A 26,609-nucleotide genomic window follows, 5' to 3' on the forward strand; every position below is an offset into this window, starting at 1 on the left:
CAGACCAAACAGTTTCTCTCCCATCCCTTAGTTACAACGTCTGAGACTGTTTAGCAAAAAAGGGTGAATATGGGGAGATGTGATAGAGGTGTATAAAATTATGCATGGTGTGGAGAAAGTGGAAAGGGAGTTTTCCTCCCTCTCTCATAATACTAGAACCCAATGGGTTGTCCCATGAAGCTGAGCGGTGGGAGATTCAGGACAGATAAAAGGAAGGACATCTTCACACAGTGCCGAGTTAAACTATGGAATTCACTTCCACAAAACGTAGTGATGGCCACCAATGTGGATGGCTTTAAAAGGGGGTTAGACAAATTCCTGGAGGAAAAGGCCACCAATGGCTACTCGTCCTGATAGCTACATGCTACCTCCAGGATCAGAGGCAGTATGCCTATGTACACCAGGTGCTGGGGAACATGGGTGGGAGGGTGCTGATGCAGTCATGTCCTGCTTGTGGGCTTCCCATAGGAGCAGCTCTTTGGCCACGGTGGGAACAGAACACTGGACTAGATAGGCATTTGATCTGATCCAGCATGGCTCTTCTTATGTTCTTACATGCATAAGATGGCATATGAATCCATCACTGGGTTGGGAATATATTAATGAGATACACAACCTGACCCTAGGCAATTTTCCTTAGAAGTAAATCCCACTTTGTTCATTAGGGATCTCAAATAAATGTGTATAGGGTTGTAGCCTCAAGTGCTCAGCTGGGGGCGGGGGGGGGCGGAGAGGTTCTTCCCCCTAACTCTATAATAAAGGAGGGGCCTCCAGCATTAGACCAAGGCCAACCTAGGCCAGCACTCCCACAGTTAACATCCAGGGATGCCCACAAGAAGGCCTTCTGTTCTGATTTGTCCCTGTGTCCGGTATTCAGAAGTATTCCGCCTCCAGCCAGGGCTAACAGCTACCGATTGACAGGTTTTCCTCCACAATTCTAAAAAGCCATTTAAGGTGGTGGCCACAGCTACATCCTGCAACATTAGGTTCCATAAGTTAAACTGTGTGAAGCACTACGTTTCTCACTCCTGAAGTTCTAGTTAGACGGCCCAAAGTTTCCACCCATCATTTTATAAACATGTGTCTCTTTTTAGTTGTTTTCCCCTCCCCTAAACTAAAATGCCCCCAAACTTTAGATTTGATTTTTGTAACAGAGTTGATTTCTCTCTCTCTCTCTCTTTTTAAGTAACAGTACTTAAATAGTGGTTTCTTTTTTCGTTTCTTTTTTTTAAAAAACACAAGCTAATGCTTTAATGTATTTTTTTAAAGTGAAACCATGCCTGCTATGTAAACAGAGAAAGTGAGTGTTTGTACAAAAAACTGTCAGAACGCAGTGCTTTGAACTTTCTTCTTCAGATTCCTTGGGAAGAATGGAAGGGGCAGCGGAAAAGAGAGAAATAAATCATATATATATCTATGATACATACAAAAAACAACTGTCAACATGGTTAACTTGGGGCCAAGCCTAAGAAATTATCACCTATCCATCTTTTCCTTGAATAGCCAGAGTTGGAGACATGAGGGATTGAGCATCAAAGATTCTTAACTGCTTCAAATTATGAAGAATTGGTAAGAAACACAGCTGAAATGAAAAAAGGGGGGTGCGTGGGGAGCAGAACGTGGCGAACTGTGGCTCATTCCTGAAATTTCACTAATCACACTGACATTTTATCTGTATTTACTTCAAAGTAAGTAGATTTAAAACACACACAAAAAAACATTTCCCCTAAAAGCTTCTACAGAAGTTTTCACAGGACCGTCAAAATTTGCCTCTGATTTTGCTTTAGGTGAAATTTTGTAGAAAAGAGGGCGGGAGAACTAACAAGCAGGTCACCTAACACTTATCTGGAGGTTTTTATTTTTCCCCAGGACGTCTTATCAAGCCAACGCCTGTTGGCGTAAGGAACCTGCACAAGCTTTGGAGTTATACAGAGTTCTTCCATCAGGCAAAACGGGAAAGAGAACCCAGACAGAGCGCATTGGTTACAAGGGACTAAAAACAGTCTGGATTTCAGACAGTGACTTATTCAGAAAGCATCCATTAGACATTCAAACAGAACACATTCATCTACTGGTCTGCTGTAAAAAGCAAAAGCAAAAGGAAGCAGTCTTGGTCCAGTAGAAAAATATCCAAAGTCTACAGTCTGGCGATGCCTTCATTAGGACCAACCAAACTGTCATAAAGTCACGAGCAAGCTTCCGAGTTCTCCAGAACTCTGTATCAGACTGGATGTTAAGCAAAGCCCAGGTGGGGTAAGGGATGAAAAAGCTGCAGATATTTCAGTCATAACCCTTGCATTTAATCATAGGCTTAAGATGGAGCACAGGAAGAGAGATTGCAGACTTGCAATGAAACCTTATGCATGTGTACTCAAAACTAAGTCCCACCGGGTTCAACAGAACCTACACCCAGGTAAGCACATATAAAACTGCAGCCTTAACTGGATTAGGCTCTCATAGGAACATCAGAAGCTGCCTTATACTGAGTCAGACCACTGGTGAATCTAGCCCAGTATTGTCAACACTGACCAGCAGCAACGGCTCTCCAGGGTTTCAGGCTGGAGTTTGCCTGCCCTACCTGCAGATGATGAGGATTGAACCTGGACTTTCTGCATGCAAAGCAGGTGCACTACCACTGAGCTACCAGCCCCTCTCCTAGGGGCTATGGAGATTTCGGAGTGCTGCTGGGAAGAAGAAACCAATAAGAGCCAATCCCCCCATTTTTGAAAATAAAAAAGCCAGCATTTACTTGGCTCCATCTCCAGCCCTAAGCAAAACCTACTTGTTCATTTGCTTTTTGAGGTCAAGAATAGAAGTAAAGAGAGACAGAGTAATTCTTACATTAGCAAAGCTGGAGATCAATTTTACAAGGTGTGCTACGTAGAAAGTCAATGGAAGCCAAATTAGGTAGCATTACTTAATGGTTGGAGGGCATGTAACCCAAACTAAAACCGCATTTTCTGATGGTAGTAAGCCTTCTTCTTCCAGTCTTTAAGATCCAGCCACCTCTGGCGACTGAGAATTTCCTTCAGGGAAACCAAAGAAAGAAACTTCTGCAAATCCAACAAAAGTTGGTGGTTTTTTCCTTTCAGGGTGTTGCTATATCCCAAATAACTGGCAGTGGGGTATGTGGGAAGATCAGGAGTCCCTAAGCTTTTCAGGCCAGTGGGAACTTCTGGCATTTTGAGAGTGTGTCATGGGCACTCTCCCAAAATGGCTGCCATGGGGGTGGCTTGCCCATTCATAAAATGGCTGCCAGGGTGGGCCTGGCCAGTCACAGAACATTCATTCCCCAGAAGCCAAGCTGGTGAGACTAAGAGCATCTCTACACCAGCCTAAAATCCTGCATTTAAAATGGGGCTTTCTGCTTCTGTTTTAAATGCAGGATCACAACAACTTCCTTTTTCACGTGCTTCCTTTCCATCCTCCCCTTCCCCCCTCCTTCTCCCCATATCTGAGTCTTCCATTCGCTTTCATTGATCTCGCCCCTCCTCTTGCCGCTTTTACTCTTTTCACAGAGGAAACTGAAGCGGAACACAATGGGGTAATTTGATAGCTCATTATCTGCAATCTATTTAAAAACGGAACAAAGGGCATTTAATGCAGAAGACACCTGGGAGGGTCACGGCGTCATGTAAAGAGCCCGCAAAGTTCCGTGAAGGAGCAATCTCAATCGCAAGATAAAAGCTCCATGTGAAGAAGCCCTAAAAGTATCTTAACCCAAGAACCTAGGTACAAGGCAGAGGTGGGGATCTATGCTCCAAAACACAAAAAAAAAACACTTTTTTGAACCCAAATAAAAATGGTCCTGTAGGGCTGTGCTTCAATTTACAGCATGCCAACTTCCCAGTTAAACAATAATTAAAAAACTGAAGAAATAAAATAAAAATCAAGAGAAGTGGAGAGCCTGGCAGGCACTAAGAGATGTGTCCAGGTGCCATGTTGCACATCCCAGGGATGGTTTGTAACCTAACTGCTGTGGCTGTATTTGCATGCATGCCTTCCAGACAGCTGGAGTGACACAACTGGAGTGCTGTTAAGTAGTCTGGTCTGGAGACACCCTTTTTCTGAAAACTTTGTCTCAGTCTCTGCCACTGGAATATGGGAATAAACACTCCTTCCCTACCTTGTAGGGCTCTTGTAAAGATTGCTCAGTAATGCAAAGTATTTTTAACATCTGGAAAGTAAAGCATTACACATACATATTATTATTATTATCATCTTATGTTTAAGAACATTCTACCAGTTCTCTTCTCTGCTCTTAAAACGGGATTTTAGCCATTTCATTTTGGACGAAGACTTAAAAAAGCAAAGACAGTGGAATCCAAATTGCCAGTACTTATGGCACAAGGTAGCTTTCAACACACAAATATTTAGAGCAAAAATTACCAAAATGAAAATGTTTAATTCATTGGCATGCCATGCACAGGATGAAAAATATACACAAAGTTTTAAAGAGATCGCTTTAAATGTTATGGAGCGAAAAGTTAACCACAGGGAAGGGGGATAAGGGGGATAAGCATGTTGTGAAAACCAGAAGAAAGAGCGGCAAGACTTCCCTTGCTGAATTCAAAACCTAAATGCTAATGTGAATATACCAGATGTCACCCCATAATACTCCGCTAAGCAGAATTACAGATTTTTAAAGGTATATTGAATATCCAGTGTTTTGCTCTTATTAGGATCCAAACACACTATGAAAAAATGTGAACCCAAATGTCAAAATGTTGCTCTGTGCAACAATGATCGGTTTGTACAAATAATGCATATATATAAGCAATGATTTATAACTTCTGGAAATCAGACTACCTCTAGAAGCAGCAAGGTTAACTAGCTTAGTTAGATGTCTTTCTTAAAAAAAAAACAAAAAAAACACCTTGCCATCACTCCCTCTAATAACAAAGAGAGATGGTGACTACCAATATTTATGTAGCCTGGGGGTGGCCCCTCCCAATATTGTTAGATAACAACTCCCATCAGCTCTGACCACTAGCCATGCTGGCTTGAGCTGATGGAAGTTGAGGCCCACCTGGAACCAACACTGTCATCTTTTCAGTGCCGAGTTAAGATTGTCCTCTACTCCCAAGCATTTAATGACATTTGATGGGGCATTTATGTCAGCTGTCTTTATCAGATCTAGTATCTTACTGAATTTGTTTTTAGCTGTTTAAATTGTTTTAAATTTTGTCTGTTAAATTTTTTAATAGTATGTTTATCGTCTCATATTTGTGGTTTGTAATTTGTGTGAACCACCCACAGAGTTTCTGCTATCGGGCAGTATATAAATTAAAAGATTAGTAGTCAAATTATGCAGTCAAAACAGGGCCACTGAAAAACAAGGAGGAGTGTCAGCGTGCTCAGAAGAACCCTAAAGTTTACAGAAGTACCAAAAAAAGTATTTCAGAAATAAGATGCAAGAATGTGACAGGCTACCCAGTAAGGCTGAGCATGCTCAGTTGCTATGGAACATTGAGTGTTAATTATGGGACGGGGAGGAAATGGAATGGAATATCATAGAGGAGCATGGCTAACTGGCTGGCGGGAACCCTGCACAACACTTTTACTAATACCTATTTTGCAGCTCCAACTTGTTTGGCCTCATCCCTTAGACCGCCCTTCCAGCCAAAGGGAAGCCCCAGTCTGCAATCCTATGCACACTTACTTGGGAGGAAGCCGCACTGAACACGGAGTGGGAATGACAGCACAATCGTATATATGTCTACCTGAGGTCAGTCCCACTGAGTTCAATAGGCCTTACTCTTGGGCAAGTGTTGGGCATAGGACTGCATCCTTAGTTCGGAACAAACATGCACAGGATTGGACCATAACGATCACAGCAAAGATTGTTTGGGAGCCATCCGTTCCGGCTCCAGGTTTTTCAGGGCTTTGGGGCAAGGCACTGTCAATGGTCCCTCTCCCTCAGTGAGTCTATGTTCTCAACACAATTGTCACCAGCTGTTCTTTACCCTCTTTCTCATCAGTGCTACCACATGCTTGCTCGACAGACAGAGAGCTGGTGAGCAAGCAGGCCATGGCATCTCCCGCTCCTCCTCTTCATCACCACCGCAGTCTGGGTCAGAGTGAGAGGCAGGTGAACAAGCAGGCTGCAATGGGAAGAGGAGGAGCAAGTCAAGGGGGCTCTTGTCAGTGGGCCCCTCCTGGGGTGTGGGGCCCCAGCAGCTGCCCAACCATGCCCACCCTTGACGCCAGCCCTAGAAGCCATTCTGGTGATCCTTTTAATACAAAATATGTACAAATGTGATACAGGTACATGAAGATATTGTGCAATTTGTGGTTGGGAAGTAAAGAGTTAAACAGGGTGTTCACAAGGCGTAGTTCCCAGCCTGGTGCTCTCCAGATGCACTGAACTTCAACTCCCATGATTCCCAGCTAGCATGGCCAATGAGAATTATGGGAGTTGTAGTCCAATGAATCCAGAAGGCACCAGGTTGGGAAGCCTGGTGGAGTGTGTGCAGGGCTGTTCTGGAATTCTAAATACTGGAGTTACTGGGGCATATTTCTTCAGAAGACCTCCTCCCAAAATAATACCAAGCAGCTGGATTGCAACAGTACAGCTGTAACAGAAAGGCCTTTTGTGCAGCCTCAGTGGCACCCTTTTCTTTATCAGCACGTCAGGAGATGAAGTGGAGTGTAGTCCACAAAAGCTCATTTATGCCTTAATGAATTCACTAAGTCTTTAAGGTGCTGCAAAATTCTGTGTTTCCAGGACAGCAAGAAACTGTTCGTGGGGCAATGGCAGGAATCCCAGGCATAACATATTCCTTGAGGGGCTTCCCTTTTCTATACTCTCTCCTCCTTACTGGTGCTGAGCTGTTACGAGCACTAGCAAAACTGCGATGGGTTTTTTGTCACTGTCACTGCGATGGGTCATTGCATGATGGCTAGAGGGCTTGTACATTGCAAGGACAGAGGGAGGTCATCCAAGACAATCATTTGCTTGGGAGAGCATAGAGCACACATACACGGGAACGTTAGCTTGCTTTGCTTGTGTCCTCTTAGTCAAATGTAGGTAGGGTGGGAGACTAGGCAGGTGGGAAAATAAGTCTCCGTGGCTGGTTAGGGTGCCCACCCCCCCGCCCAAAAAATGGAAATGCATCACTGAGAAAGAGGACAAAACATGATGCCAACTTGCATAAAATCTGCACATGCTAATTTATACATAAAGATGCAAATTTAGAAATAATTATTACAATCTACATCAAAATATAGTACCATCCCACCATAGTGGGATAGGGGCTAGAAAAAGGATGCTCTCCAGATGTGTCAGACTACAATACCCATCATTCCCCAGCCAGTATGGCCATTAAAAAGGGAGCCTTGCTTTGCCTATCTCTGGCAGACAGAATATATCAAAAGGCTTCCTGTTTGGGGGATCCACAAGCCCCGAGAAAGACATGCATATTCCAAGTGAGCTACAGACGCCAGTGACCTGGGCCAAGGGGGTGTGTCGTTCTAAAGAAATAGACTCTGAAGGGCAGCTCAGTGTTACAGTCGTCCGGTCGAACCCCTGCTCAGGGCAGGACTCGTTCAACGACAGCATCCCTGACAGATGACTGTCCAGCCTCCCCTCAAATCCCCCCAGCGAGGGAATCCACCACCTCCCAAGGCAGACAGTTCCACTGTCAAACAGCTCTTATCATTAGGATGTTTCTCCTAATGTTTAGCCAAAAACGGCTTCCCTGCAGTTGCCAGGTCCTCATCCTACCTTCTGGAACAACAGAGAACAAGTCTTCTCCATCTCCTGCATGACAGATATTTGAAGTCTGCAGTGCTGGTTGTAGGTTTTTGGGAGCCCCCTCCCTCAGTGAGTCCACCTTCTCATCCACCATTGTCACCAGCTGCTCTCCGCCTCCTCTTTCCCATCATTGCTACCACCTGCTTGCTTGACTGGCAGAGCAAGTGGGCCTGCTCCTCCTTTTCACCACCACCTTTGCCTGGGCCAGAGAGAGAGGCAGATGAACAAACAGGCTGCAATGGTGAAGAGGAGGAGCAACTCCAGGGAGCTCTTGTCAGTGGGCCCCTGGCAGGTGCCCGACCATGCCTACCCTTGACGCTGGACCTGGAAGTCTGCTATCATGTCTCGCTTTAATCTTCTTTTCTCCAGGCTGAACATACCCAGCTCTTTCAACTATTCCTCATAGACCCCTCACCAGCCCTGGATGCTCTCCAGTTTATCATTGTGATTCATAAACGGTGGTGCCCAGAACTGGACATACTATACTCCAGCAGCAGCCTCCTCAGAGCAGAAGTAGAGTGGAGCTACTACTTCTCATGGACTGGACATTATTGTTCTGTTCATGCAGCCTAAGACTGAGTTAGCTTTTTTAGCAGCTGCATCACACTGCTGGCTCATGTTCAGTACATGATCAACCAAGGCACCTAGTTCCTTTTCGCAACTAGTTCTTATGTCATTAGTGTAAGGGCATCACTGGTATGTAAGGCCCTTTACAGTGTAACATAAAGAAATAAAAAAGAACAAGCCTTTACCCCAAGGAGCATACACTTATTGTTAAATGCATCAATAGGAGTATTTTTTTATCATTCTGATTTCTGGGTCAGCCCTTGGCATAAAGAATCGTGACCCATTTTGTCCCTTTTCTTAATTAAAAAAACCCTTTATGAGCAGGTGGTGGAGGAAAAGAAGCTTTAAACATTCCACCAATTCGCCACCTTTGAAATCTCAGCAGGACCCCATGTCTGTTTTTTTTAAAGAGTCTCCAGCCATTTATTACAAGGTTTGGAAACACCCCGGGTGTCATCACTCATTAGATAAAACTGTGAGATATGTCGAGTTCATGGTGAGATTTCTGCAGTCATTCCCCATCACTAAGGAGTGAAGGGGTATAGAGAAAGGTTAAATGCGGGGTGGTGGCAGGCAAGGCGAAAGGGGGAAGTCACCCTAGCAGGAGCAGCCTGTCACAATCACTCATCACTGTCACACATCTGCCCTGGCAGCTACACCCTGATGATTAATAATTTTATATATAAAACAAAATTAAAGAAAAGCAATGTCATAGCTACATTTGCACTTTAGTCTTGGGCAATTCAAGGTGACAGTGTGTGTGTGTGGGGGGGGAAATCAATAGGATTGGATTATGATGTTTTTAATATTTTTCAAGATGTGACCATTTAGCTACACACACCCTCCCCCATGCCTGCCACTGAGAGTTGGAACATTCTAAATTTTCCCTATGCTTCTACCTTCCCCCCCGCCCCCCCGTCCTGAAGAAACGCTATAAAAATACCTTCCAGATTAAGAAACCACAGACGTCCACAGCTTAAAGCTCTCAATGAAAATGAAATCATTTTCTGAAGCAAGCAAGTGACTGATTCAGAACCTAACTTTTGATCCAAGTCAAGACCTCTGTTCCACAGCACACAACCACCTCAGTGTAAGGGGGCTCGAGAAAATGGGTCAACCTTTTCTCATGTGGGTTACATTTCACAGACACGTCCTCAGGGTTCCAAGGTATGGAACGGCAGGGATGGGCAACTTGGAGCCTTCCTGACGTTTCGGACTGCAAATCCCATCAGCCCTAGCCAACATAGCCAATGATGAAGAACGATGGGAGCTGTGGGCCCCTCATCTAGAGGATCGGCACACTTACTGCTTTTCTTAGAGCTACAACTATTTATTTATTTTACTCAAATTTATATACCACTTTCCACAAGATATCAAAGTGCTGAACATAAAATACAGTGGCATAAAAACAAATATAATAAAAACAACACAATACAAATTAAACAGCAAAAAAAAACCCGCTACAAACCATAGCTGCCTGGGTCACACTTCAGGAAAAGCCTGTGTGAGTGTTAAGAAGACAGCTGAAGGTCAGAACTACGGGGGTTTGTCTAATATCAATTGGTAAAGTGTTCTAGTGAGCGCTGCAACACCAAATGCTCTACTGTAAGCGCTCCTTCTGCATGTGGGGTTATAACCCGTTCCCCACACTTTTGCAGGTATGGGGGGAATTGTACATTGTACACCTGCAATGCTGGCTCCAAATTTTTGAGGGCCCTTGGGCACAGGCCCCCTCCCTCAGTGAGTCCACGTTCTCACCCCCATTGTCACCACCTGCTCCTCCTCCTCTTTCTCATCATGGCTACCGCTTGCTTGCTTCACAGACGGAGAGCCAGTGAGCAAGTGGCATCTGGGCCAGACTGAGAGGCAGGTGAACAAACAGGTCGCAGTGGTGAGGAGGAGCAAGTCGAGGGGGCTCTTGTCGGTGGGCCCCTGCTAGGGTGTGGGCCCTTGGCAGCTGCCCAACCCTGCCGACTCTCGACGAGCACACACGTGGATATATACACATCCTGTTAGCGTGGATGGAAAATCAAAGGGAAAATGCACTTGAGCATGCCATTTTAGCAGCTTAATTTTTTTTGCATCCGTTTTTTAAAAATTGCACTCACACCTTTAAGTGCTATTGCTTATTTTTTTGAAATACCTATATTAAAAATATCTAAATATAGGTAATATAAAAAATAAAAATACACATATTTATGTACATACAAATACATTTTGCACTAAAATACTATATATTTGCACTAAAGTTATAGATATGTAGATCAATGATAGATGGTAGATAGTATTTAAATTTGGCACTAAAATGCTAATTAAAAAATAAAACATGCTCCTAAAGGTGGCACTGACAAAAAAGATAATACTGAAAGCATGTCCATGTGAAGATAGGGCTCAGCTACCTGAAGTATCACACTGGATACATCAAAACCATGACTCTTTAAGAAGCCTTGATGGCTCTGTGCTACCTCCAGGATCAGAGGGAGGATGCCTATGCACACCGATTGCTGGGGAGCATGGGCGGGAGGGTGCTGTTGGGCTCATGCCCTGCTTGTGGGTTTCTTGTGGGCAACTGGCTGGCCACTGTGTGAACAGAATGCTGGACTAAATGGACCCTTGGTCTGATCCAGCAGGGCTCTTCTGATGTTCTTATGTAAGTATCTGCATATTTTTCCACATGATGAAAAAAATTTGGCATCTGACAGTGAGTGGACGACAGAAAAAAGGGAGCCTGACAACCGTGAAACACAGACTGAGTGGATTTTACACAGTCCATACATCCACACCCCCGGCCAAGTTGCTAATAAGCTTGTGTAATATGCTGTGATCTCATACCATAGAAGGGCTTCCTAAACTTCATTCGTTCAGCCGTTGGGGTCATATTTCTTTGTTCTTTCATTCCTCAGCTATTTTGGCCGAGAGCAGACACAGCACCCACCCGAACTTAGATGAAAGTAAGTGAAAAAGAGAAATACATTTGGCAAAGGACAGCAGAGAGATAAGCTGGACATGAAACACACTGTTCTTCTGCTCCTGCTATACCCAGTGCTTGAATTACAGGTGGTGGAGGGGAAATGTTGGGAGCAGTGTCGGAATTATGAAAGAGAAGACTCCTTCTCTTTCATAGAGAAAGAATACTCCGCACAATTTTTGCCAAATTCTGCCCCCTGTAGCCATCTAAAAAGAGTAGCTGGGGTGGTCATAAGAAAATATAAGTGAGCGCAATAAATTGGGACCCTGCCCAAATCTACTTCCAGGATGTGTGTTAAGCTGAACAGGCTCTGCTGTTTAAAACAAGAGGGGACTATTTCTTCATGCAGCACCAAAGCCACCTGCGGAACTCCCCGCCACGGGAACCTGCTCTATGGCTGCTTGCATAAAACACCCAATGCAACCTCTGGCTTCAGGGAACAAGAGCTATACAGCTGGGGTGAAAAACTTCACGAGGTAATTTTTTCCCCCAGGACCACCCCCCCATGGGCCAGAATCCTGCAGGGGGCCCTGAGAAAAAGGAAGAAAAATTGTCGATTTGCCACAACCTAAATATAGCATTACAATGGTTACATTTAGCTTGTTTCAAATTTTAATTATTTCTTTTAAGGGGTGGTACAGCAAGCAGACAGGGGGCACGTGGCCTGTGATATAGGATTTAACGCAATAGGATGATGCTAATGTGGATGTGAAGTGATTACCACAGTGTGTGGTGGGCCAAGTTCTCAGTTTAACATGAGTTCTATACATACAGCAGAATGAGGAGGTAAAATGGAACTGGACCTCTTTGGACTACAGGAGGTGGGGGGGAATATCACCTCTGAATACTCCCTGTGTGTAATTTTTTTTTTTCATTTTTAAAAATATAAAAACTGGGAGCATTTAAAACTCCCTATAAAAATAAAATGAATGTTAGAATGCATTATATTGAATAAAATTATTTAATATAATGCCTAAATATATTATTTATTTAACTGCTTATTTAACTTATATGCAGAGTACATCATGAGAAATGCCGGGTTGGATGAATCAGAGGTCGGAATTAAGATTGCTAGGAGAATTATCAACAACCTCCGATATGCAGACGATACCACCCTAATGGCAGAAAGCAAAGAGGATCTAAAGAGCCTCTTGTTGAGGGTGAAAGTGGAGAGTGCAAAAGCTGGTTTGAAACTCAACATTAAAAAAACTAAGATCATGGCATCTGGCCCCATCACTTCCTGGCATATAGAAGGGGAAGAATTGGAAGCAGTGACAGATTTTACTTTCTTGGGCTCCAAGATCACTGAAGACGGTGACTGTAGCCATGAAATTAAAAGACGCTTGCTCCTTGGGAGGAAAGCTATGGCAAACCTAGACAGCATAGTAAGAAGCAGAGACATCACCTTGCCGACAAAGGTCCGTCTAATCAAAGCTATGGTTTTCCCAGTAGTAATGTATGGCTGTGAGAGCTGGACTATAAGAAAGGCTGAGTGCCGAAGAATTGATGCTTTCGAACTGTGGTGCTGGAGAAGACTCTTACGAGTCCCCCGGACTGCAAGGAGGTCAAATCGGTCAATCCTAAAGGAAATCAACCCCGAGTGCTCATTGGAAGGACAGATACTGAAGCTGAAGCTCAAATATTTTGTCCACCTAACGTGAAGAGAAAACTCTCTGGAAAAGACCCTGATGCTGGGAAAGACTGAAGGCAAAAGGAGAAGGGGACAGCAGAGGATGAGATGGCTAGATAGCATCACCGATGCAATGAATATGAACCTGAGCACACTCCGGGAGAGTGCGCAGGACAGGAAGGCCTGGCGTGCTATGGTCCATGGGGTCATGAAGAGTCGTACACGACTGAACGACTGAACGACTGAACAACAACAACAACAACAACAACTAAATATATTAAGTAAATTGCTTGCAAATATATGTATATATGTTTATATTAGGCAAAATTGTAGGGCAAGGTTATGTCACAGCAGAAATGCATGCAAAAAAACATGGATTTTCATGTGAGCTTTAGAAAAAAAATCTCAAAGTTCAGGAAAAATTGAACTTAAGGCTGGAAAAATGAGAAACGAAAATTGATCAATTTGTCCATCTCTACCTCTCATGCCTAATAGTCATTAATAGATCATCCCCTGCGAAGTTGTCTTACCCTTTAACAGTCATGTAAACCAGGGATGGGGGGTGGCCCTCAGGTGATAAAGGGAAACTGGCGAAACTGGGTCCCTGACAAAGGAGCTAGAGAGTCTTCAGTTAAGCATAGTTTCCTGATTTGTCTGAACTGGGGAACAATAGTTACAAACGTTGGAACAAGCCAGGATATTAAACCATGGTTTGAAGCTGGCTTCAGATCCTGGTTTATTTTGAAGCGGCTAAACATATTTGCCTGGTTTAGACAGAACAGGTAGCTGTGATTCTTTTGAAATAGGAATGTACAGATTTTATTAAATCTGTTCTGTCTGCATTTTACGGATTGTCCGGCATCTTTCATTCTGTCATCTGCTTATTGATGAAATTGGATTTTTGTTTAACCAGAATTTCATTCTACTTGCACTAATTCACATTAGCATTAATTTGCATTATCACAAGTGCACATTAGCGCTAATGCACATTTGCGCTGATAAGACTGTGCACAAATCCCTCCAAAAGTGAAAAACCGGACCTCAAGTCCACGGAATCCACAGGACTTTGAAAAAGCCGGTCCATTTTGGAATCTACAGGTCAGATTTATAGAAATCCGAACTCATTTGAATCCACTGAGGATGTCTCTGACATACCTAGTTTAAGCTTTCTAGTTTAATTGTGGCTTTGGCACAATGGATTCTACAACGCAGCAGCATTCCGTTTCATTGCAGGGCCCAAGTGGCATCAAACAGAACTGCCGTCCAGAAGTGTCATGCGAAGTTCTTGTATTGCCGCTACTTAAATGCCGCTCATTTCCTCCCGGGCTTAAGATGGGTCAGTAGGTCAGCCCTTACAGACTTGGCTCTCCCTCTCCCATGCCACGCCAGGAAAAGAGAGAACTGAAGTTTGACAAAAAGTGACCCAACGGAGGATTTCCAAATGAGCAATAGCTTTTGAGGGATATATTTTATACTAAGGCAGGAGTTTCAGCCACCTTAGTAAAGGGGTTAGCCTGTGCAAAAGCAAAATGGGACAGTTGGCCGTAAAGAAAGAAAGAGAGAAAGAGAGAGAGAGAGAGAGAGAGAGAGAGAGAAGGGAATGGGGGAGTCAGCAATGAAATCACTCAGAATGCCAGCATCAGCCATCCTATAAAAAGGACACAAAGGCACGAGGAAGCCCTGGGAAGTCTCGAGGTTAAGTACTTTTCAGCCACCGGAGGCACAGTTTAAAATAATAATAATACATTAAGCCCAGTGGAGGCTGATGGCTCCAATGTCAGCAGGGCAGTGCATCCAGTCCGGGTTTCTGACTGGTTCTGACTGAATCCAGGAGCAGATTCACCACCCCACTGACATCAGAGCTACCAGCCTCCATGGCATAAGCCACAAGTTAACACTTTCTAATCCCCTCTTCAAATGGAGGCAGGGCTTACTCTGCAAACTTGTTCGTGCCTCAAAGCCCCACTCCTGGATTATGTCTGGATGAGCCCAAGATGTTTTGCTGGCTGCAGTGCCTGGGGAATGGGATGTGATCCAAGGAGTGTGCCCCAAGATCCCTTGCAAAGGCCTTTGATTGTACATACAGCCACATGCAGTTTTGGATACAGAAAAATCCAGACAGAGGCACACAAAACCACAGGTATGTACATAGCTAGATGTTACTGACAAGTGCTGGTTATGACCATTAAACACTACACGGCTTGGGACCGGGCTACCTGTATGACCACCTTTTCCCATACAAGCCTGCCCAGGTTGTATGATCTTTTGGGGAAGCCCTTCTCTCAGTACCACCAACCTCGAAGCGCCTTCTCGGTGGCTGCTCCCAAGCTGTGGAACTCCCTGCCAAAGAAAGGCTAGGTTGGCTCCCTCTCTGGTGTCCTTCTGCCAGTAGGCAAAGATGTTTCTGTTCAAGCAGGCCTTCGGCTTGTAAAATGGTCTGTTAGGTTGTGCGCTCTTTTTATTCTGTAATTGTGTGTGTGTGTGTGTGTGTGTTTATATATGTCTTTTTAAATGTATTTGTTTTATTGTTTTCAACCACTTTTTTAAAATGATGCTTTTATGATTGTCAGCTACCTTGAGTGCCATTTTCTTGGTGAAAAGGCAGGGTATAAATTGAATAAATTAATTAATTAAAAGTAGATTATCTATTGGCTAAACAAAAGTCCAAAGAATAAGATAATGCATCCTTAACGGGCATTGAGGGACGCTGGTTACTAGCTATGGAACACCCCCTTCCCCCATGCACAGGTTCTGGCTTGAGATTTAGCAAATACCTAAAGATGGCTTCCTGAATGTCCACTGATGGTTAGTTGCTATTGGCTACAGGGCATCCTGCCTGCTGTAATGGGGGCTGAAGGAAGTTTTGACACTTAAGGAGCAATCCTGTAGCTCCTAGACAGCATCTAGGGTGGGGGCATAGGATAGCTCTGATTCCTGGATCTGAGGTCGGAGATAGCACTCCAACGGTGGACCCAGGAGTCCGAGCTCCCCTCTCCCTTGCATCCAGTGCAGAGATAACCTTGCCAATTGTCTCTCTAAGGCTGCAAAAGTGACCTCAGAGAGGAGGGAAAGGGGGCAGTTCTGTGGGCAGGGAAGAGAGGACTGGGGAGGCCGGCTTACGAAGCATCCCCCGGTCTCCCCAGCCTCCTTCCCCCCTGCTCCACAGAACCCCAGCTAGAAAGGCGAAAAAGCCCATCTAGCAAAAATGCAGAGCAGGAGGAGTGTGGAAGCAAAGATCACCTCCGCTCTCCTCCCACTCTGCACAGGGTGCCCGTCAGCCTCCATGTTCGAAGGACACATTGCACCCTTAGCCAGGGAAGGAGACAGAAGGCCAGGTTTTGCAGGTGGCTGGAAAGAAGGAGCTATGGGGAGCTCTAAGCTGTATGATTTGGGGTGGGGGAAACTGATGCTACTTTAAAGACAAGCACTTACTACTACTACTACTAATAGTAATAGTAATAACAGTAACAACAGTAATGATGCTTACCCATTGCCCCTGTCTGATGTGTACATTTGTGTGGTATAGCAGTTAGAAACTTGGACCCAGGTTCAAATCCCCATCCAGCCGTAAAGCTCACTGGGTGATCTGGGACTACTCACTGTTTTCAGCCTAACCTACCACCCAAGGGTTGTTGTGTGGATAAGAGCAAGCAGAAGCCTTGGATGAGGAAGAATGGAATAAAAGCATCATAAACAACCAATTTGCAGAACCTCCATAAGTCTCCAGCATTCTCTTCCCCCTTTAAGGAAGGTCTGCTTTGTTTTAAAACTAGCAGATGGAGCCATCTTTGCATGGGTTGGAATAGCTCTTAGTCTGATACAGCAAAGCCTTCACGCCACCTTACACGGCTGTCAGAGCTGGACACATGGTGCCTGGCCCCATCTGAGTGAAGCCATGCCTGCTGGTACCCCGAGGCATGACCCTTGCTATGGTGCACCCCTATGGGCCCCTGAGAGAGGGATCTGTCCACTCCATTCCCTGGGAGGGGGCTGCCCCTCAGTATTGGGGAGGGAGAAGCCATATAACTCTGTCTCTCGGCCTATTAATCTCCCCTGGCTTCAAACTGTATGAAGTGCAAAGCTATGTACTGCTTAGGGAACTCTGCCCCTAGTGACAGAAGGTGTTATCGCAGGTTTCAACTACATGGACACTTTTAAATTAATTAACATTAAGTAATGCATTTTAAAATGAAGTAACCCTAAGGTGCAAACACCCTGGGACCCTTTAGTATACATACCAAGTTTGAGGTGTCTAGTTTTCACAGTCTTGGCACTATGGCACTGACAGACAGATGGAGACACATCCTTTATTAAGTTATTATTATTATTGAAAATTGGTTCAAAATTCTTGACTTTCTCACAGAAGCAGATCACATATACAAAACTACCCAAAGAGCAGGTCATACAACTAACTCCTTATGGCAGAAAAACCCAGCAAATCCATAACCTTGTTGTGTCCTGTGTCAAATTGCCAGAGTGTGTGTGCTTGAAGGATCAGGATCATGACAAACTGCCTCCCAAAAAGAAAACTCAGATGCAGCATTTTCCTTTAATTAAAAAAGGGAGAAGGAAAAGAAAAAGAAAGAGAGAGAGAGAGATGTTTTGGCAGCAGTCGGTGGAATGGAGTTTGCTTCCTCTCACACCTCTACTCTTTTCGGGTGATGGAAGGGAGCGCATGGGGAAGATATCTGAAAGACAGAGAGTGCCCTGCCGTGGGAAGGCAGCCACATGGCTTATAAGCACTATAGGGCTCCCCACACAGGACCAAGAGATGTACAGAGCATGGTCTAAATCAACATTCAGACACAACCGTCAGATGACATCTTTTTCCGATGGAGAACCCAATAAAATCAGTAATGGGAAAACCAAGAATTGGGCTTGTGAGGTAGCAGCTGTAAGAGAAAGCTTGCGGTTGAGCCAATAGGCCTCACAGATTTTATCCTTTACATCCCTTTATTCCAAACCAAAACCTCTTCATAGAAGAGTCCTCGGGAAGGGTCCTTAGAGATCATCCAATCTCACCTTCTGCTCAATACAACAGAGAACAAGTCCTTGAGGTGGAGGGAATTAGAACAGCCCCGGCACAGAAAATAGAAAAGCACAGCACACGCGCACATGTATTGCTGGAACAGGTTGGAGGATGATGGGATTTGTAGTCCAACAGATCTGGAGGGCACCAGAGTGGGGGAAGGCTGCCCTTAAAAATTCTCTGTGGCTCCCAGGTAACCTCCCTGTCAATAGACAAGAATTCCCAACAATCAACAGACAAGAACTCCCAACAAAGTAAACCGGAGTTTACTTTTACAAGATCCCCAATACAGTGAAAATGTCAAGCATGTTTGGATGATATTCTGCAAGACTTGTTCCCAATTACAGAACACCTGATCCCACTCGTTCCTGCCAGTGTTGTCATAAAGGTTTGGGAAACTAAGCAACTGCTCACTGGCAACTAATCAGACGAAATTAAGTTAATTAAAAGGAATATGAAATTCAAGCTAAACAAACTTTTTATCCGATTTCCACCCCCACCCCCACCCCCACAGAAAACAATTTCATTTGCTACAACCAAAAGATGAGTTAGAAGCCCATTACAAGCTTCAGAATGTCTCTCCTGGACTGCTCTGCATTTTATTTTTTAAATCTAAATCAGTATTTCCCAAACCTTTGATAACTGGGACCAGGAATAGTAAATCAGTCCATTTCTGCTTTTATTCTGTTACTGTGATTTTAATTGCATTTTCATGCATTTGTTTTATTATTGTCTTCTCAGTTTATTAATGGAGTTCTCCAATCAGAAAGTGTGAACAAAAATGTGCATATTAGGAGAAATCATATTAAAAATCAGTTATATTAGGAAAACCGCTTGCAAAAAGTGTGCATATTGGGCAAAGATGCACACAAAAATGCATGTATTAGGAGAAATGTGCACAACAATGCTTACGAATTTTTATGCTAACTTTAAAAAATTTCTCAAAGTTCAGGACAAACTGAACTAAAGACTGGAAAAATGAGAGAAACTGAAACTGAAGACTCGTCCATCCCTCGCTGCCAACCACCCAGAGAAGCGTTTTTGCCATGACACCTTTGGGGCAAGGTGTCTCTACAGTGACTTATAGGCTGCGAGGTCCTGGTAGTGCACAAAATTTTTCATGTCACTGCTGTTCAAGGAAAGGATTGTTCTACTTTCTCTTCTCTCCCCCAACCCCCCATTTCTCATCTCCTTATTCCCAGTTTGGCAAATGAGACAGCAAAACCTTGATCTCCAACAGCTCCCCTCCCACCACCCAGTATTTAAGCCTTCTCTGCAAGATCATCCACAGTAGTTCAAGGAAACACGCCACATCACATAGGTGTACAACTCCCCTGGATGATAGTAATACTGGTTCTTTCAGCCAATGTGTGCTCTTTCGTTTGGCTTCTGCCAGCATCCTCCGATGAGTGTCCCTTACCCACTTACTACATGGCTATTTACCTTCGGAAAGTCAGCCGATGGCCTGATGACAGGTTCAGGAACACCTTACAGCAGTTGCGGCAACACCCTAGCAGGACCGAGGCTTCCCGTTTCACTTCACATGTCATGATTTCTACACCTCGCCTTGTACCTTTTCAGCTTAATTCCCCTCAGCTCCGCTTGTACACACACACACTGCTGGCTTGAGCCAGACCCCACCGCACACACTGAAAATACAGAGGAACTCTATTCCAATTCTGTGGCATTCTCAATGCATGTCACAAATAGTCATGGCCAGACCAGGGCCACAGGTAGGAATATCTGGAACAGTCCTGGAGGGAGGAGATGAGTTCTAACCCAGAACCCTTGAAGTCCATCAAGTTCTTATTTTATTATAAGTATGTTTAAATATGTTTTAGCTGTACGGCCTGGTTCACTGTTTTGCAGATGACTGGTTGTCAATGCAATAAAATTGAATTGAAGTTGAAATTGTTTATACCTTCCTTCCATTATATTTCCAGGTCGGTTTATAAAGCTATGTAAATACAACAATATAATAAAAATATAATATATATAAATGCCACAAAAAGCAGCATGAAACACAGACCAGTGAGCAGATGTTATTGCTATGCTGAACAGGTAAGGGTAAGGGCAGAAGGCCACTGTCCTAGGTCTTTATCTCCAACTTGGCCAATCCCATGGCTTCTTACTGCCTGCCAGTCACAGGGACCAATGTTCCACAAGCCCAGTCTTTTTGTTCCTGAGCACCCACAGTCCTATGTACTTTAGGAGTCCACAGCATTGTTCGTTCATGGCCTGGATCCCTAGACAAAAAAAGAACCCTCAGGTTCAGAGACTAGAGTATGGAGACCTGACCAATCACCAGAACTGCTCTTTCTATGCTCTTATTTCTTTCACGGATACAAGGCCGGTGTCAAGGGCACGCATGGTTGGGCACCTACCAAGGGCCCGTACCCCAACAGAGCCCCCTCCAACAAGAGCCCCCTGGACTTGCTCCTCCTCTTCCCCATTGCAACATCCTTGTTCTCCTGCCTCTGGTCCAGACAACCGTGGTGGTGAGGAGGAGGAGCAGGAGATGCCTTTGCTAACTTGCTCACTGGCTGTCAGCCTGTCAAGCAAGCGGCCAGCTACATTTAAGCCACACACACGGCAGGAGATAGGCCGCTGATTGCAGAGTTACGATCACAGCAAAAAAACAGGGTGGCTGCACAAGAAAAGCCGCATCTGGGAGCACACTCAGTCCCTGGTATCTCCTGGCAGGGCTGGAAAAGACCGCTGCTTGAAACCCTGGAGAGCTCCTATCAGTCAAAGCAGACAACATTGGACTGGATGAACAAATAGTCTTCTTATGTCCTTGAGTCGTTGCGGGTGTCGTTTTAAGATGTAGGGAGGCTGGATCCCTTTGAATACATCAGTGTCCCCTTCAGAATGGTTGCCGCCCGATGTGACCCAAGACGTTTTGGTACCCAAGACGATACATCCAAATGGTAGTAAACAGTATAAAACGGAACAGTCAACAGTTCGACATCCTTTCAGTGGTGACCCCCAAAACCTCCGCCTGAAGCAAGTGACCTCGCTTGTCTTCATAGCATGTTCACCCTGGCCACAAGGACTGAGCTGTTGCTGGTGCTTTAAAAATATGTGTAATTACATGGAATTAGCTTTATTGTTCTTCTATAGCAACCTGCCCCAACCAAGGCGCCCTCCAGCTGTGTTGAACTACAAATCCCATCACCCCCAGCCTGACTGGGGATGGCGGAGTTTGTAGTCCAACCCAGCTGGAGGGCACACCAATTGCAGAAGGCTATAATATACAAACTTCACGTGGAAGAGAAGGAGAGAGTTATGTTTTTCCAATTAACGCACAAATGTTTTCCCCTGCAGGCTCGTAGCCAAACCGGATGCACAGTGCCTTACTTTTTAATCTTGAAGAACCCCCAGGAGACACTGCAAAAGAAATCCACAACATTCCTTCAGCTGGAGACTCAAAGGGATACATCACAGCTGATTTCCTCCCCCTGTGTACTACTGGGGAGCTCACCTTTTCAGCTGCAACTAAAACGATGCCTTAAAAGAGAGATGGGCAACCTGATGTCCTACAGATGTTTTGCATCACAACTCCCATCAGCCCCAGCCAGCATGGCCAACAGCCCAGGATTATGGGAGTTGCAGTCCAAAACATCTGGAGGTTGCTGGGTTGCCTACCCCTGCCTTATTTATTATTGCATTGATGGATTGATTGCATTTATATCCCACTGTTTTTCCTCTTGCAAGGAACCCAAGGTGGCTTACATGGTCATCTTAGTTTCTACTTTATCCTCACAACAACCCTGAAAGGTAGGTTAGGCTGACAGCCAATGCCTCGGCCTCGAATCACCCAGCAAGCTCATAGCTGAGTGGGGACTAGAAGCTTTTCTGCATGAGGCATGTATTGTGCACTCGTCATTCCTTACTCAAGGTTGTTTACAGGTTCTTTAGATGATGTCTTGATCCCCCAGTTTCACTTCTGTTTTTTTAAAGTACTTCCCTGGGTGTGTTTTTTTAAGAATGGGGAACATGAGGTATTTTTGAAACCAAAAGAAATGGTATTTTCCTAATTGTGTAATTGCACTATTTCCCTATAACACAGAGAACTGTCTACACTAGTCTTCCCCAGCCTGGTGGCCTCAAGGTATTTTGGACTTCAACTCCCATCAGCCCCATCTATCATGGCCAATGGGCAGGTATGTTGGGAGTTGTAATCCAAACCTGCTTGAGGGCACCCTGTTACAGAAAGCTTTTGTAAGTAATTGGTTTTGCCCCTGAACCACCATTTTAGATAGCTAGTTTACCTAAATTAGCCAAAAGGTCATTTATATTTACAAATAAAAGGAAAATGTGCACGCAAACAAAAATGTATGCTCATAACAGTATAGGGACAATGCTGAATGAGCAAAGACAAGGATCATGATTTGCAAGTATCTTTGGTCTGTTAAAACTATATTTAAAAACACTGCAGCCTCTTGGCTTATGCTGATGCTATGCCCCTCCATACATATTAGAAGTAGCACCAGATCTGAACAACCAGGATAGGATGGCAAAACTGCCAATTTTGCGCTAGCCCCCGGACAAAGGTTGCAGTAGGAAATTGGTTATGCCCCCCAAACCACCATTTTGTATCTTGGCTCCACCCAAGCCACCATTTTGAACCTTGCCCCACCCCATCCCATTAGTCCACACCTGGTTCTGACTGTAGAGTTCAGGATTATAATAAAGAATGAAGTAGATCACATAAGCCAGAAACACACATATTCCTGCCTTACAACATACAGGCCGTCTCCTACATATATCACCCACTATAGTAGCAGGCCTTTAGCTTGTTTTTAAAACAAGAGGTAAGATTAACCAGTTTTGAGGGATTCCCTTTCACTCAGAAATCTCTAGACTCTGTTGCCCCACTGAAGACACTTTCAATTAATTGCTATGTTTTACTTCACCATTGCTACTTCCTCCAAATAAAATATGTACTCTGCAGCTGTCATCCACGTTTACTGAAGCCTTACCCTCGATGCTAGCAAATCCTACATGATTCCAACTGTGCGAGATCTGCTCCTTGACCCAGACATTATCAGGGTGTGTGACTGTGTTATTAAATCAGGGCAGGTTTAGAAATAACCAAATCCAGGCTATTTGTTATTCCCTTTCTCACAACCTGTCCTGAAACCAGTATCTCTCCCAAAAGGCCAAAATAGAGACAGTGGCTGGGTTCGCACGACATGCTAACCGACACTCAGTGGTTGTTGAGCTGTGGCTTGTTTGTTGTACCGTGGGTTAGCATGTAGTCTAAACCGAGCACATTTTCCACAAGGTGGTTTGTTAACCATACAGTGTGGCTTATTCTTCTCAAACAAGCCACCTTGAGAACCCATGGTTTGTTGTTGGGTTGTTCAGGGTGGTTAACAAGCCATGCTGCATAGTTAACAAGCCACCCTGCAGAAAATGTCCTGTGTTCAGATAACATGCTAACCCACAGTTCAACAACAACCTATGGTTCAACAAGAACCCACGCTCATCCACTGAGTGTGGGTTAGCGTGTTGTGTGTGTGCAGCCAGTGTTGACCCCAGAGAGAAGTCCCACAAAATAGAGTCACATTAGGCATACAACACAATAATATATTGTGAGAGAAGGTTCCCCCCCATCCCCCCATTTTCAGTCAAGGATATTAGAAAGAAAATGTAAGTATCCTACAATGTTATCAACAGTTCCAACTATACCTGCAGGGTGCAAAATGGAAGGTTGCACCCTGTATGGGACCGCAATGCTCATGTGCATTTATTTATGTGCATGTGAACTAGAGAGATAAGATGCATTTCACTTCAAGACACACGGGGGAGAGAGAGCGGAACCCTTAAGGATACCACTTGTTACAACTCATTTTCCCCAAATGTTAACAAGGCTTTATTGATTGATCCATAACATTTCTATACCACTCAATAGCCAAAGCTCTCTGCACAGTTCCCAGCAATTACAACCATAACACACAACATGCTAAAACAGAACATAAAAGTGTTAAAGTTTAAAACTACATTATAAAATAAAAATAAAAACCAAAATAAAACCCAGCAGCAGTGCAAATATTTAAAATATAGTAACAGTGGTAAAATCACAGAAACTGAAAGACTAAAATTGAGAGACGGTGTGGTATAGTGGTTCAGCTATTGGACTGGGGCTCAGGAGAACAGGGTTCTGGTCCCCACTCACTATGAAGCTCACTGGGTGACTTTGGGCCAGTCACTGACTCTCAGCCTAACCTACCTCACAGGGTTGTTATGAGGATAAAATGGAGAGGAGGAGGGCCATGTGAGCCATCTTGGGTTCCTTGCAAGAGGAAAAATGGCAGGATATGACTCTAATAATGAAATAAATAATAATAAAATGACTGAGATAATAAGAAGTCTTCGCCTGGTGCCAAAAAGATTACATTGTAGGCGCCAGGGGAACCTCTCTGGGGAGCTCATTCCACAACCGGGGTGTCACAACAGAAAAGGCCCTGTTTTAATCACATAGTTACTGGGAGTAAGAGGTTTATGCTCAATTATGCTGCTATTTTTGGCCTCACCCTCTTTCCCTTCGGCCCCATCCACCACAGAAATGTGACCCCCAAGAGCTTCTCTGAAACTGAATGTGGTCCTCCTGCTGACAAGAGGTTCAGTACCCCTGCTTTAATTTTTAATTAAACCACTACATTTAATTAAACCACTAATTTAAAATTTAATTAACCACTAAATCCCCCTGGCATTCCTTTCCCAATGCATGTTTGCTCACAGCTGGGCCAGAGTTGGGGGAATTAAAGCCAAAAAAGAGAAAGCTGTTTGAAGACATATTGAAAGCCAGTGTGGTGTAGTGGTTAGAGTGCTGGACTGGGACTCGGGGAAACCCGGATTCAAATCCACACTCGGCCATGAAGCTCACTGGATGACTTTGGGCCAGTCCTTGACTCTCAGCCTAACCTGCCTCACAGGGTGGTTGTGTGGATAAAATGGAGAGGAGGAGGGCTATGTAAGCTGCCTCGGGTTCCTTGCAAGGGGCCGGGGGGTGGGGGGAAGGCAGAGGTATAAAATAATTGTTTTTAGATATGGTTTCTCTGTGTGCGCTGTCTGTTTTATGTTTTTATGTCAAAGTTTTTCCACTTTGTATAATGTATTTTTAATGGTTTCTAATCTTTGTGAACCGCTCAGAGAGCTTCGGCCGTGGGGCGGCATAGAAATATAAGAAATGATGAAATACAAATAATAAAAACATATTTGCAGCTCATCTGTAGCTGTGACCCTGAGAGCAAATGCAGGGAGCATTCAGGAACGAGGCTTACCTTGCTCCAGGCTGTGCGGTGCAGTCTGTGGAAACTGTCCCGCCGTTCCTTTCTTCCAGCTGTAGGGCCCAGGGCCGGCCCTACCATTGGGCAGCGCGAACGCCTCCGGCGACAGAAGCTGGGAGACGGCAGCAAGATGTGGGAGGAGAGAGCTGCGCCCCACATGGCCTGCTCTGCACCCCACAGATTAGCCTGCTGCCTTCCGTGGCAGTCGAGGACACCGTGTTTTCATCCGTTATTGAAGGCGGATTCATCTGCCGGTCCGGTTGACAAGGGATGGGAAGGGACGCCATTTTGTCCGTTGCCTCAGGCGGCAAAACGTCTCGAGCCGGCCCTGGCAGGGCCGCTGGCTTCGCAAGCAAAATAATAAACGATGCAACACCAAAAAAAAAAGAAAAGAAAAATCCAGCGGCCACACACTGTTTCGGCAAGCAGCGCAAAAGGCTTCTGCCAGCCCCTGCCTCAGTCCCTCCATTTCACTGGCCCACCTCACAAAGACTTGAGTTTAGCGGCAAGACCGCCTCAGACACCGCTTCCCACCCACTGCAGGCCCATTAATGCCAACAAGCCACACCTGGAGACATTTGCCTCCTGGGCCGTTCTTCAGGGCCTATCAGACCCTCAGCCTTAAAAATGGGTGCCATGGTTACCACCCAGCCTGCCTCCCCCCTCCCTTTCCCCCAGGGGACATTGGGAATTGTAGTTCTTCGATGGGGTGGGCAACCTGCAGCCCTTCGAAATGTTTTGGCCTCCAGCTCTCCTTATCCCTTCCGTCGGCATGCTGGCTGATGGGAGTTGTAGGCCCAAACATCCGAGGGGCACCAGGTTGGGGAAGGCTGCTCAAAGCGAATCTGCCGGACCCTCACTGACTACGGCTCCCAGAATTCAATTCAAGCCTCGCTTCGTTCATGTATTACTCATGTATTTAGGCCGCAAATGGTATACACAGCTGCTTGGGAGCGAAGCCCTGCTGAAAAGAATTAGACTTGCTTCTGAGTAGACGTGCATAGGATTGCACTGCTGAAACATTTCTAAAGGTGCAATCCTATGCATGCTTAGACAGAAAATAGCCCTACAACTCCCAGCATGGCTGACCGGGACATGCTGGGAGTTGTAGGCCTTTTTTTCTGTCTAAACGTGCGTAGGATTGGGCCCTAAGGTGCCTGTTCAGGTGAACCCTCCCAAGGTGGTGTACAACAAAACTTACAATCACAGCACATAATAAAACAATAAAAAGCGTACGAAAAATAACGATAGGGTAGATTTGCCTCCAGAGCAGAGGTGGGCTTGCCAGATGGCTTAGACTTACCAGAGGTGGCCCCCACTCTGTGGAACTCCCTCCCTAGGGAACTCCGTCATGCCCCCTC

General features: G+C 44.9%; 1 protein-coding gene across 1 annotated transcript in view; it reads right to left on the reverse strand.

Moving 5' to 3' along the window:
• TBX4 (T-box transcription factor 4) overlaps window positions 1–25,863 on the reverse strand; it is a 123,066-nt gene extending 97,203 nt beyond the window's left edge. Inside the window, exon 1 of the mRNA XM_084823018.1 lies at window positions 25,243–25,863. Coding sequence (XP_084679144.1) covers window positions 25,243–25,407 — 165 coding nt within the window. The 5' untranslated portion in view covers window positions 25,408–25,863. The remainder of the gene's footprint in view (window positions 1–25,242) is intronic.
• Between the last annotated feature and the right edge of the window lie 746 nt (window positions 25,864–26,609).

The sequence above is a fragment of the Heloderma suspectum genome, chromosome 16, assembly GCF_057233095.1.
Source record: "Heloderma suspectum isolate Gila_16-S chromosome 16, 16-S_ref, whole genome shotgun sequence".
Taxonomy (NCBI): domain Eukaryota; kingdom Metazoa; phylum Chordata; class Lepidosauria; order Squamata; family Helodermatidae; genus Heloderma; species Heloderma suspectum.